Source organism: Leuresthes tenuis, unplaced genomic scaffold (genome assembly GCF_036924035.1).
Source record: "Leuresthes tenuis unplaced genomic scaffold, fLeuTen1.0.hap1 SCAF_3, whole genome shotgun sequence".
NCBI lineage: Eukaryota > Metazoa > Chordata > Actinopteri > Atheriniformes > Atherinopsidae > Leuresthes > Leuresthes tenuis.
In genome coordinates this window covers 28,129,352-28,143,304 of record NW_027325357.1, presented here as the reverse complement: position 1 = coordinate 28,143,304, position 13,953 = coordinate 28,129,352, and the positions used below count along the sequence as shown (strand labels likewise).

The following is a 13,953-nucleotide window of genomic DNA, read 5'->3' as shown; positions in this document are numbered from 1 at the left end:
TAATGCTATCCCTCTATAAGACTAAATATAAACAGCCTTTAGCCTTACGTAGCTAATATTAGCTTTTACTACCATGCAGGAAGCTACCTGGTGTCCACAAAACACTAATAGAATGCAGACCAACTAACAGTAATATTCACTGTAAGTTATCTTTTCACAGAATATCTAACCAAATCTATTTATAATTCACTCTGAAAGTAGCCTCAGAACTTGAGAAGGTGGTTTCACTCGATGGAGAAGACATAGCGACACATTTGAGTGATGGATGTGTTGGGTAGTGTGTGCTGCCCGCACCATCAGGCCACCATAGTTTCTCCAAAGCATGAAGTGTTGCGTTCAAGTACTATCGGACATTACAGAATCTAGTGAATATTGTTCAAACGCACGCGGAAATTACAGAATCTGACAACTTCCACACTGCTCCTTTAAATGACTCCAGTTTCGCAACACTTTCGTTCTTCTTTGGCTAATTTTCTGTTTTATAATATGCCAACTGTTCACAGTGAGTGACAGCTTTGCCTGCAGGTGGCCCATGCAGTTGCCTAGTTATTGTATTACGTGCAGAATGTGATTTATTAGGGAAACAATGCCCTCTCTGAAATCCCTCTTATGAATGGCAACACTTTTTTATTCAAAATGCTTCAATTTTACATGATGAAATGTTATTCCATCATTGTTAAACTATTTGCCCACTCAGTCTTCTAGCGAGTGGTGCTCTTCCCTGTCTGTATTTATGAAATCTTCAGCAATGTTTTTTTAAAAACATGATGCAACTTTCACAGTCCTCTGTTGCCACTTGCATACTATTTCGACACACATTGCTGACATCCGACAGTATGTGAGCAAACAAAAAAAAAATCAGTTGAATACTAAATCTAAATCATATGCAAATGATCTAGTTACATTTTAGACTGATGATATTTATTTTATTTCACAGTGGGATAGAGTTAGTTTAAGGTGAAGGTTAGGTAGTAGCTATGGTTAAGGTGGGGGTAAGTTTGAAGGAAATGCACATCAGTGTAATACCCTCCAAATTGATGGGCAGTGTGGACAAATTGTTCTAAACAATTGCAGTGAATTTTTGTCTGGTCCACAAAACATATGATGAATTTTAGTATTACTGTTATTATTTGTAGTAATAGTAGTAGGAGGAGTAGTAGTGGTGGTGGTGGTTGTAGTATTGTCATTTTACTGTGCTGATTTTATCTGGGTTATATGGTTTGAATATGAGATGGCAGTTTTTTTTCCCAAACACCCAGGAACTTTTAGCCACCTGAAGCTTGAGTAGTTGCCTTACAGTCGTTGTGATTCAGAGCTTAACTGCTCAACTTGGTGTTAAATTCCTTATACTAATAATACTGTCTTTTGTGGATCCTCCTTCTCAAGGAATCTGCTTTGTTGTTGTTGTTGTACTATTTGAAGCTCCATGGCTGAATTAATGACCACAGAATTGTAATAGATTGATTAGAATTAGTATTAGTAGTGGTAAATCTTTTTGTCTGCAAACTTGGTTTATGCTTGAAAGAATAAACCATAGAAAGCGGGAAGAGCGCATAAGAAGGAGGAATTGATAGTTAAAAGGTGTTTGAGCACAGAGGTTACTTGGAAACATGCAATGCAGTTGTACTTGTTATAGTATATTTTCATCGATAGATGGCGTAATATAACAGACGATCTACGCCACTGTTCAAGCACCAGTATTCGATTAGAAATAACGGTATTAATAACGTCCAGAACTAACCTAATATCACTCAACGACATATCAGTCTGTTGATAATCAAAAATTTGTAAACTAAGGCAACTTTGTAGGGCTAATTTTCACTTCATTTTCAATAATTAGGACGTGTTGTCTGTCAGAGGCGCCTGAAGGGCACCCAACTTATGTCATAACTGCCTTATCTACTTTGGTTTACGAACTCGGTCGTTTAGATTTTAAACTACCCTGACTTTAACGACAATAGTACAAGTGAGTAATCATTATTGGGCTTTTACGGCACTTCCGGCTTTATGACGTATCTTTTAGGTAGGTACGTTTTGTTTGGCAGATTTGCCGTCCGGGCGGGGTTTTCCCTCGTTCCATGTAGTTCTCAATGACGTGTACGGTGAAGGCGGTTATTCACATCGAGCGCACCCATAGTAGCAAGACAAGAAAAGCAGACGTTTGGCGCGTATGATAGATAACTAGCTGCTGCCAGTGAAGGGACACGATCAGAGGGCAGACCCACGGACCGGCTGCGGCTTTTAATTCGTCTTGGAGAAAGAACCAATAATTCCGAGGGTTTTCTTATTGATAGAGAAAGTTGGTGTGGGTAAAGTAGTTCTTAACCCTATCCTCGACAGAGCTTGCCTCGCGCAGGCAGACGGAAATAACCTGAAAATGCCTCCCATCGAAAATAACGCCGGGAAAAATGACCTGAAATGTCAGATACAGCAGCTTATTGACTCCAATCAAGTGATTGTTTTCAGCAAAAGCTACTGTCCATATTGTGTTAAGGTAAGGGAGTTTGCTTTTGTCGAAAGAGGCAGACTTTAGCTTGCGTGGGTCGGAAACTTCCATTTTTCTCTCGCGAAGTAGATGGGCTCGGCCTAATTGCTGGCTTGTCCTTGCTGTATCGAGTCAACCTCAATCCTTTAAACCTAAATCTAAATATACTATATTTATGTCGAATTAGACTAAATAAGTAACCATCCATTGTGGCGAACCTTGGTTGACATTAGCTCGACGTGAGATAAAATTGAAACTTGTCTGAATGTGGTGACACTTAGTGTGAAAAGTTAGCTTACATAATTTCTTGCTCGTGGCTAACTTGACTCGTAATTAGTCAGACTTCAAAGTTTAATTTGCACTGTCACCCTGACATACTTCCTCCTTACAAAGCAGGACTTGAATGTAAATTCACGCTTTTTACATTATGTGTAGATACATACCATAATGCATGCATACCTCTTTAAATTGACTTAAAAACGGGATTAGCGGACGGTTTTAACTTAGTAACTGAAACCTGACGAAACGTAATGTCCCTCCAGTACTTTAAATGATGGAAACGGAGCATTGTAATTAAATCAGAAACATGTTGGTTTGTTTTTGTGTGTTTGGATATAATAATGTGACGTGTCTTTCGTAGGTAAAAGACTTGTTCAAAGAGCTGCAAGTCGACTGTAATGTGGTGGAGTTGGACCTCATAGGTAAGACTGAGAAGCTTTCTTGCCCTTGTATTGTAGATTAAATGCCAACACAGTGTATGTTACGTGTTGTTACATTTGTGGTGTTTATTAGCAGGTTGGTGAAGCCAGTCAAACCAACAATCAAATTACTAATTGTTAGAGCAAGTTGAGGCATTCAAGACTGGCGCTGGATGACATGCAGAGATGTTGTCACTTGTTTGTTAGATTTGTGATGCTTTTAAGCCCATATGACCGCTTGCTGGTGGTGGCGGGGGTTAGAAGTGCTTGTAAATTTATTTGTAAAGGAGTCATACTTCCTATGTGCTCATCCAGAAGTGAGAACAGGGTGGTTTCGCAGGTAAAGGACCCTAAAACGACAGTTCTGTTGCTGTATAGTGTCTTCAACAGAGAAGCAACCTCCACTCTGCATTATCTACATTTTGCTTTGTCGTTCCAGGCTTTCTTTTTTTCTCTTTCTTGCCAGCATTTCATGCTAATCTGTGTGAAAAAGTTTGTGTAATGTGTAGTAAATCTGTTATTTATGTTTTATTTAATAGTGAACCCCTATTCTTTGCAATAACATATAAAAGCTGCCCTCTCTGATTCACTGGTAAAGCTGTTATGTCGGTCCTCTACACTAAAAGTGCTGAGTCAGTCACCGACTGCCTCGAGCAGTGTATCCGTAACCTCTGTTGCGGTGTCGGATGTTACAGTTGATTGCAGCATGAATGGATGTTGCTGACATATCAGTGAAAGATTGGCAGACTTAATTATGTCAAGTATTTGTTTGTCTGTTAGATTTCAGAGGAAACTGCCAAACACTGGATAAGGAAATGAAATGGTGGTATGCGCTACCATATATATCTATATAGATATATATAGATGGTACTGGGCTGCAGTACTTTAAGTTGTGGTGTGGGTTGCTGCTGCAGTTTGCGTGAAGGTTTGAGAGGATTACATGTAATGTTTAAATTGTATCGTGAGGGTGAGGTTTAATCTTATCTGTATTGGCAGGTGCTACAACTCTGTGGTTTCTTTAACATTGAAAGCGAACAGTCACTGGAGCAGACCTAACCAGCTGAATTTGGTTTGTAGTTCTTCAGTGAAATGGAGGCAAAGCCCTTGACTCAGCCCATCTTGGAGAGCAGGTTACAGCAGTAGGTTGGTAATATGAGCAGATCTGGTTCGGTTGCAGCATGTTGCACTTTGTTTTTGTTGAAAAGAAGTGAGGTGTTTGAGCCAATTAGAAAGCGCAGCGTGACCACAAAGCGGGCTGTCATTAGGAAGCTGCAGCAGGGCCTATGACAAAGGTCTGTCTGACGTACAAATATTTATCAGGCTCAATGTGACTATTTGAGCCCCCGTCTGTTGTCTCTAATCTGAGTGATAGAGAACAGTGAACTCTGAAAGATATGTTTCATGGCCTTGTGTGCTTCCCATTGTACTGCTTTGCATTTTGTTGGCATGTTATCAAAACAAACTCATTGAAGTGATGCTCAAACTCTGTTGCACTCATGAAATATTAACATTTGTGTCCAGAGAATGGGACGACCTACCAGGAGATGCTGCTTGAGATGACCGGGCAGAAAACAGTTCCCAATGTCTTCATCAACAAGACGCATCTCGGAGGCTGTGACAAAACATTGCAGGTGAGGATCAAATGTTCACAAGTACATGCCAGTTTTCCCGGTGATTGATCTATTCCATTCCAGTACCCCTTGTAAGGAACTCAGATTTGATCTCTTTATGCTCAAAAGCTCCTTTTTGTCTGTGTTTTTCTGGGATGTGGACACATACATTGGTGGATATGGAGAGCAGGCTTTAAGTTAGTTTAAAACGTGCTCAAACAACAGCAGGTAATGCTGCCCTGAACTGTAAGCCTTTTTTTTTTCTGTGACAAAATACTGTCCCAAACCAAACAAGGTGGTACCTTCGTCCAGCTGCTCAGGAAAATGTTGATAAATGCAGTGGAAGAAGCTGGAACCAGAGTGATGTAAAAGATTAAATGGTTGATTCTTTCAGACTGATTGTTTGCCTCCACTGGACTGTGTGTGATGTCACATTGTTACTGCATGATCAGCATACCTTAGTTTTGTACTGATGGGACGGTGTTAATGTTCATGTCAGGCTCATAACGACGGCAGCCTGCAGCAGCTGCTCAGCGGGGAAAATGAGGCCTACGACTACGACCTGATCGTCATCGGAGGGGGCTCCGGAGGCCTGGCGTGTTCAAAGGTGACTGCCGGTCTGTTCAGAGAGTCCTGTGCAGCAGTTCTTTTTTTCTGTTTTGCAATTTTTGTGACGAATTGTCAGAAACTATGTGAAACTGGAGCTGCAGGTGCAATTCTGTTATCTGTTGCTCCATTTAGTTTTACACCATAAACGTAAGCATTGGGAAATAACTGCAATAAAAACTGGAGAGTTGGTAGGAAACAACAAATGTGGGTGAGGTGGCACTAACGCTGCTTCTGCTGACAACAGGAAGCAGCCCAAATGGGGAAGAAGGTCATGGTGTTGGACTATGTTGTGCCCACGCCCAAAGGAACCTCCTGGGGTAAAATACTTCCTTTCCTGACGCATAGAAGGATGCATTTTGTTTTTTTTGCATCTCATTTGAATACAGGAACTATTTCATTGTCCCGTGCGTTCCCACAGGTCTCGGTGGAACCTGTGTGAATGTGGGCTGCATTCCAAAGAAGCTGATGCACCAGACGGCCCTGCTGGGCACCGCTGTGCAGGACGCTCGCAAGTTCGGCTGGGAGTTGGATGAGTCAGGTGAGGGCAGGACTCCTGTATGGAGGACGGAAACCCAAAATGATTCAATGGATCAATTAAACTGAAAGTTAAATGGTACTTGATTAGTGAATAAGGGTGTCATTGAGTTAATGAATACAGCTTTTCACATTCTATAAATAGATTTATTTTGTAGAATTTCTTATTTATTAAATTTTTTTTTTGGAGGGGGGGGTCAGTTCTCCATCATGAGTAACTTAACGTTTGGTCTCAGTGAAGCACAACTGGGAGACGATGAAGACGGCTGTGAACAACTACATCGGCTCCCTGAACTGGGGCTACAGGGTGTCGCTGAGGGACAAGAACGTCAACTATGTCAACGCGTACGCTGAATTCATCGACCCACACAAGATCAAGGTAATTTGGTATTTGTAACTCTAGGAGCCTTGATTAAACGTGTTTTACTGGGTCTCTGGTTTGGCTCCTGTTTTAGAAGTTACATTTCAAGTGTAACCTGTTGTGGTAACCAGTTCCTCTTTGCTGAACATCTCTAGCATTGTTGGCTTTTCTACTCGTATCTCTAAGTGCACACAAAGGTGGACATCTTTGATTTAAAAAGGGGAATGGCGTGGAACCGTCGGCGCCAACATCTTCTGTTTGTTTTCTGACAGGCGACAAACAAGCGGGGGAAGGAGACGTTTTACACCGCAGCCAAGTTCATCCTGGCTACAGGCGAGAGGCCGCGTTACCTGGGCATCCCTGGAGATAAGGAGCACTGCATCACCAGGTGAGCACACAATATCCAGCGTACAAACACCAAAGCTGATGCCAGTGGGTGGGGCCTGCAGCCAGTGTGGGTTTGGCCACGGGAGAATTCATGTCAACAAAATCTGTTAATGATCTGGCAGATGGCCCGGCCTCAGGGTATTCTTTAAGCTCTGCTGTCTGAATGCTTTGTCAGATTATCCTCTGTCTTTAAGTGATTATCCTGCTGTTGCTCACTTACTCTTAAAGCAGTGTAAAATATTAGTGAATCGTGCACGTTTAGATTCCAGTAAATTTGTGAGTCGCTGCAACATTAACATTAGGGTCCTTCAGAGGAACCCAAAATCCAACCGTTTCTAGTTTTAACTACGACACAAATTGGTACTAACGAAGCAGGGCTGATTTGCATATCTGAAGGAAAGGCCCTCTGGAGTCCTTCAACCAGCCCACCATGTGTCATTAAATCATCTGTGTGATTGGAGTCTTTCAACAGGCCTTAGATGGCCTCTCATCATGCAAGTGAGAACCTGTCGTACGGACCCAGCTGCTGGCCAGCGACAGCATGTGTCCCTCCTGTTATTCAGCCAAGAGCTTTGTTTCCTCCCGAAGGCCTTTTATGTTTTGGGTTGTTTGTTTTTTTTTTGGTGCTCCGTGTGCTCAGATGCTCCTGTGTTTGTTCACCAGTGATGACCTCTTCTCGCTGCCTTTCTGCCCGGGGAAAACGCTGGTCATCGGGGCATCCTACGTGGCTCTGGAGTGCGGCGGCTTCCTGGCCAGCCTCGGGCTCGACGTCACCGTCATGGTGCGGTCTATCCTGCTGAGGGGATTTGACCAGGAAATGGCCAACCGCGCTGGAGAATACATGGAGGAGCACGGTGTCAAGTTCCTCCGCAAATATGTGCCCGTAAAGGTGTGTGAGCCGGTGCCGACTGATCTGTCGAAGGGTGACCGCATGCCCAGCGGTTTCCTTTTAAGAGCTGGGTTCAGATTTTCAACTGTAACCTGATTTTGGCACATGTTAAGCATTTCCTCCTCGTTGATGTGTCAGATCGAGGAGCTGGAAGCAGGCACTCCCGGCAGGCTGAAAGTAACGGCAAAGTCCACAGAAACCGATGAGCTCCTCGAGGGCGAGTACAACACCGTACGTATCGGTTCATCCTTCCCTCAACTATCCTGTCTGTTACACATGTCACCGGGTTTGTTTTTTACTGTTTGCATGGAGTCGAATATTAAATGTGTGGCTTATTAAATATCTTTTTAAGAAATGCAAATTAAGATAGAAATTCTGAAGCAAAAGGCAAGAACAAAGTCACGTAACAGTCAGCACACTGGCTCAATGAAAAGTTAAATGAATGTAAGAGGAAGGAACTGGTGTGATGGAGTAGTTTTCTCCTAATTTGTCTCCACTCTTGTGCAAATAAAGCAGGACTTAGGACTTCCTTGTAAGCGAACAAACCTTTTCTCTCTTCCTCAGGTGTTGGTAGCAGTGGGTCGAGACGCGTGCACGGATAAGATCGGCCTGGACAAGGCCGGGGTCAAAGTAAACCCCAAGTAAGTTGACTTAATTTCATCTGTGGTGGTCGTGTCTGTCCATTGGTCCTGTTTAATGCGGCTGCTGTGCCTTTAAGACTCGTGGCACAGTCACGGTGATTCAGCAGTTCTCGGCGTCTCATGGCTCTGCAGGGGCAGGGCGGGTGTGCTGGGGCATTTGTTGTGGCAAGATAAGGGTCGACTTGTATCGTTTCAACGTGCGGTTAATCGCAGGAAAAGGATTTATCTACATTTTGGGGCGAGCTCTAATTTGATTTAATAAATTACTTTGAGCATAAGATCCCCTGTTTTTTGTTTTTTTTGTTTTTTTTTCTTAATTTCTGCTGCCACAGCGTCAATTTGAAAAGTAGAAGGAAGTTAACCGTCTGACTGACTGAAAATACAGTCTTTTCTTAAAAGGTTTTGTCTTTTCTGTTTTGTGAATGACTGAACAGTTAAGCCTGCGCGGGCGGCAGGGATTAAGAAAGCAGGGGGCCAGATTAAGAGTGGCGTTAGTCATATGCTCCAGTCTTATGACCACATTAACATTCATTCAGCCTTCGGCTGCTGCAAACCGCCACACATTAACACATCTCTTCATAAATGCAGCTGTAATTGCAGTTTCTCCTGCGCTGCATGACCTTAGACCCAGTTTGTTTATCTCCACTTTAGTTTCATAGATGCACAGTTGGGCTGTTCTCATACACAGTCCAAATGGTTTAGAATAAACAGGAAAAAAACAGTTCAGTTCAGTGCAATGCAACGACAGTTCAGTCGTTGCATTGCATTCAAGCCCCCTGAAGCCCCCAGAGGCTCCGACTGTCGGAGCCAGCATCGACCTGAAAGCCTTTTTGTTTTCCTGACCTTATTGATTTCTAACTTTTCACAGGTGGAAGAAGGGCTGAGTAACAATATTTTGTTAAAATATTTGTCATTATTAGGGTTCCTTTTTTGGCCCCAGCTGCAACATTAAATGCAGCTTTCTGTTTTTTCTTTAGTCAAAGTATGAGGACAAAGTCCCAAAGCTGCAGGCAGTGATGATGAATTACAGGGGAAGTGTAAGACTATCATTATCAAGCACCCAGCCCTAACTAGAACCTTTTTAGTTTTTGATAATGGAGCCAGAACTGAGCTAAGTATGTTTTATTCTTCCTCACTGACCTACTGTTCATACTACCAGGAATGGAAAAATCCCCGTGAACGATGAGGAGCAGACCAACGTGCCCCACATCTACGCCATCGGAGACATTCTGGAGGGAAAGTGGGAGCTTACACCTGTGGCCATCCAAGCCGGGAAGTTACTGGCACGCCGCCTCTACCGGGGAGCGACTCTCAAGGTAGAAGGTCATCTGCAGACGACCCGGATCTAATCTGGTGCCGAAGTCTGCCTCCACTGTGACAACTTGCTATTTAAGGTCGTGTTTCTTGGACTGAGATGTGACAGGGCTTTATTTCACCGAGAAATGTGAAGTAATTGCTGCATGTTGTGTTCATGCAGTGCGACTACGTCAACGTCCCCACCACTGTTTTCACCCCGCTGGAGTACGGCTCCTGTGGGCTGTCGGAGGAAAAGGCCACCGAGGTGTACGGACAGGAGAACATCGAGGTAACACACCGGACTGATTGAGTGGTCTGGTTCACCTCACTGTGAACCTTGTTTTTATCCCTTTAATCAAATGTTTGAGTAGATTAGTTGTGTAAAAAATTGCTGTGCCAGTCAGGCGTGTTTCCTTTGAGGAATTCAGTTGAGCTTTGCTGGAACTTGTTTGCATATTTGTGTTTATCGGTGTGCCAGCGAACAAGCACACGGTGTAATATTCCACATTCATAAAAGCTGTGGGTATCGAAAGGCTTTGGAAGCATGCTTAGTTGGACAATTAAAAAACCTGGAGGGTGTTTGTTGCCTTTTTTTTGCTCGCATAACTAGAGTTTGTCTCTGATCAGGTGTACCACAGTCTGTTCTGGCCCCTGGAGTTCACCGTGCCAGGCAGAGACAACAACAAATGCTACGCAAAGATCATCTGCAATAAACTGGACAGTGTAAGATTGTTACGCCTTCCACACAACTCTAGCTCCTTGTTGCTGTGCATTGGTTGATGTTCTAACCATCACATTTCAGGACCGAGTCATCGGGTTCCACTACCTGGGTCCAAATGCAGGAGAGGTGACGCAGGGCTTCGGTGTAGCTATGAAATGCGGGGTCACTAAGGAACAGCTGGACGGCACCATCGGCATCCACCCGACCTGTGCTGAGGTAAGGGGAAAACACTGAATTTTAGCTTTATTTGCCATTTTTCTCCTTCATCTCTCAGCAGTCTGCATTCAGATTCAGTTCACTGTGTAGAAGTATAAGATCTGAGGTGATATTCGCTAAGAGTTTGGCCGTAGCTCAGGCCAAGTTGATGGTCAGACCACACAAATGTCTGAATTCATCAGATCTTAAACGACTTTAAGGAGCAGAATGTTTTTTTGTGGAACTCTTGATGTTTTATCAAATGAATCCCAACATTTCCTGCAAGTGGCACACTGTTCCAGTAAGAACGGGGAGTTGTCTAAGTGCCGTGGAACTTGATGCCTCTGAGCTGACAAACATGTAGTCAAATGCTCTGTGCTGCATTCAGGCGCCTGTCAGATGTGCAGTTAAAAACTAAAGCATTAAACAGCCCAGCTAGCGTTGCGACTCGACTATATGAGCCACGTTGGAGTCTTGTCTCTGCCGCTGTACTTCCTGTGCATGTTGGACTGTTTCGGGTGTTGTTACCTGTAGCACTGAAGATCTTAAGCTGAATTAATGTTTTCCATTTGAGTTTTTTTCAGGATGTGTTGATGCATGCTGTGTTAGCTTGATAATGAGCTGCATTCGTTATGCTAATAGACGATACAGTGTTAATTACAGCGCTTTAAGCTAGCCTGGTTTGTCCTGTTTGATGTTTTTACATTACTTGCATATTCATTTTAAATGAACAAGTGATGTCCCGCATATCTTCATGTGAAATGAGCACAAAGCACAGTAAATGCAACATTCTGCCGGTTCAGTTTGAGATGAATGCAGAAGGCTTTTAGAAATGCTGAATTCTACACTAACTGTGTGTGTGTGTGTGTGTGTGTGTGTGTCCTCCACCTTTTTAGACCTTTACCACTTTGGAGGTGACCAAGCGCTCCGGTGGAGACATCACCCAGTCCGGCTGCTGAGGTTAAACCCTGCTCGTTTAGCGGGCTGCTCTCACAGTAAACTCCAGAAGCACCACCTTTCTTCTTAGCTCCCAGTCAACCTTTCAGCTGAGCCTCATTTCAAGCTGCTGAGTTTACAGGGCACTTGTTTCTCAGGATAGATGGACACGGTGCCCAGTGAAGGCACTCGTTTAGGCTCCCCTGGAGCGAAGAGGTGACTGAAATGGGATGAGTGAGTTTAATGTGAGGGCAGCCTGCTGAACAGCGGGGTTACTCTGCTGATGTTCCTGCTGGGCTCCACCAGCGTGTCTTTCTCAGAGGAGCACGAGCACACATCACCTGCATGTGTGTTTGGGCTGTTTTTGACGTCCTGGCTCGTAACCTGAAATACTTAGGTGGGCTGGGATCGATGTCCCTCTGCAGAGGCAGCTGACGGTGGTCCGTATTTCGTCCAAACCCCCCCCCCCCCCAACTTCATGCAGTTATCATTCACCCCATACAAAGGGTGCAGGCAGAAATTCACACATTTAAAGCGTACAACTCAGGTTTGAACGGCTGCACGGCTCTGGATCATTCCATGCGTTCATCTTCCAGGTCTTCAAGATGAATTTGATGTGTATACTTGTTGCTGTCGTGATATATCTTTGTTATACAGACACCAGAGTTCTCTGCGTGGAGGAGAACTTGGTCTCTGCAGAGCCTGCAAACTTTCAAATCTTCGAGTGGTGCTTTACAACAACTTTGAAACTGAACGAAAAATTCAGCCTGACTTGATTGACTGCGTTTTTACGCAATTAATTTAACGCTTGTTTGTTGCAGCTTGCTGTCTGCCTCTCCATTATGTACATAAAGGTATATTAAGTCTTCTAGGAGACAGTTTTCGGATTACTTTCATTGAGTGACATTGGTCATCTGTATAAATGACTTGTTTGTTGGTCGTGAACCACTGTAGACTTCAACATTTAATAATAAAGGATGGATTCACTTTCACTTGTGTCAGATTTTCACTGAAGCTGCACATTTGACTCTTAAAAAAAATGATAATCTCTTGTTTTCATTTTGTGATAGTCTTTACGGTGTAATTTCTTGCTGCATTTAAGTACAGCTTATGTGTAGACGAAGAAGCGTTCCATGTCACAGGTGACTGTAGGGTCGACTCACCTCATTTAGCCGGTCAGAAACCCCTCTGCCTTTGACGTTACAGCTGAACAGAGTAACAATGCAACATCAAGTGTCACCACAAAGGTCTTTCTCTTTAATTGAAAGCTTTTCCAAATTTTATTTAATTTTTTTGAATAGTATTAATGTCCAGATTATTGTAGGAAGCTACTTTGACAGCCTTATAATATTTTGTTCCTATAGTAGACTGGGAGCTTTGTACATTGGGGATTTTAGAAATGACTAGAAAAATCAGCATTGTTAGAAATAATAACTGTTCACCCTGCTTTTAGAAATAATTATAGCGTTAATAAAGCCCCAAATGATGCATAATCAAACTACCATATTTTTCGGGCTATAAAGCGCACCGGGTTATAAGGTGCATTATATGAAACAAAACTGATAAGTCAAAATCTGCTTCGAAGGCATGTCTCTTAATAGGAGCCATTTTTGGGGCAGCGGGTATAGAAAATAAATGAACGCACACACCTTAATGTTGAAGCACAGATCGTGTTACTCCACAAGGCTCGTGACTACGGTGGCTGTAATGCTCAATCAATCAAGCAGTGCAGCTTCGTAGCTTACCAAGGCCGTGCTAAAACTTTTTGGACAGATTTTTGATCGCCTAGTACCACATAAAATCGATTCTAGGTCAGAAAGCACAACCAGAATTAATTTTAAGGCGCACCGTTGATTTTTGAGAAAATAAAGGATTTTAAGTGCGCCTTATGGTCCGATACTTAAAAGCTGCAGAAAAAAGCTGTACCACGTGACAAAATGTTCTGCGGCACAGGAAAATGCCCATGGTTTCATATATGGTGTGATCTTTATAGTCTCGCAGGTACAGCAGATTCTGTTCGAATGGATCACACAACATATGGTGCAATGATACACGGCCACACATGCCATGTGTTACTGCACCATGGACTTCACATACATGTGGTATTGCTGATGGATTCACTTCTGAGTTTTCTGTGGCTTTGCAGCCTCTCTGTGCGCTTCCTGTATGGAACAGAAATATTGAATAAATAAATTGAAGTGCCTTGAGATGACATTTGTTGTGATTTGGAATTATATAGAAAAACTGAATTGAATTGAAAACTGAAATTATTGAATACGTATGATAATCTCCCATTAGCTGACATAGTAGCTAATTGTTTTATACATACATGTATTATGATACATATGACATGTTTCTGTACCATACTAATATTTTGTAATGAAAGTGTACCAAAAGTAATAGTATTTATTAGTGTAATTCCCCTGTTAGTTTAGAAACAATTGCATGAATCTTCTGCAAATAACCATTGAATTATTATGCATAACAATGACTTGGGGAAATCTGTTGGGGCAGCAAACTGAGCTTTCCGATGTCCAAGTAAAAGAATAAGATCCCAAATCAAGATGAGTTGAAGAGGAGACCTCAAGGAT

General features: G+C 42.8%; 1 protein-coding gene across 1 annotated transcript; it reads left to right on the top strand.

Moving 5' to 3' along the window:
- Positions 1-2,158: 2,158 nt before the first annotated feature.
- On the top strand, positions 2,159-12,354 carry txnrd3 (thioredoxin reductase 3). Its single transcript, XM_072382894.1, has 16 exons — positions 2,159-2,494; positions 3,126-3,186; positions 4,705-4,814; positions 5,293-5,400; positions 5,647-5,719; positions 5,821-5,940; positions 6,173-6,315; positions 6,570-6,685; positions 7,348-7,573; positions 7,712-7,804; positions 8,138-8,214; positions 9,374-9,530; positions 9,692-9,799; positions 10,138-10,233; positions 10,313-10,447; positions 11,323-12,354. The coding sequence occupies exons 1-16, from the start codon at positions 2,378-2,380 to the stop codon at positions 11,383-11,385; spliced, it is 1,803 nt and encodes a 600-aa protein (XP_072238995.1). The 5' UTR covers positions 2,159-2,377; the 3' UTR covers positions 11,386-12,354.
- The last annotated feature ends 1,599 nt before the right edge of the window (positions 12,355-13,953 follow it).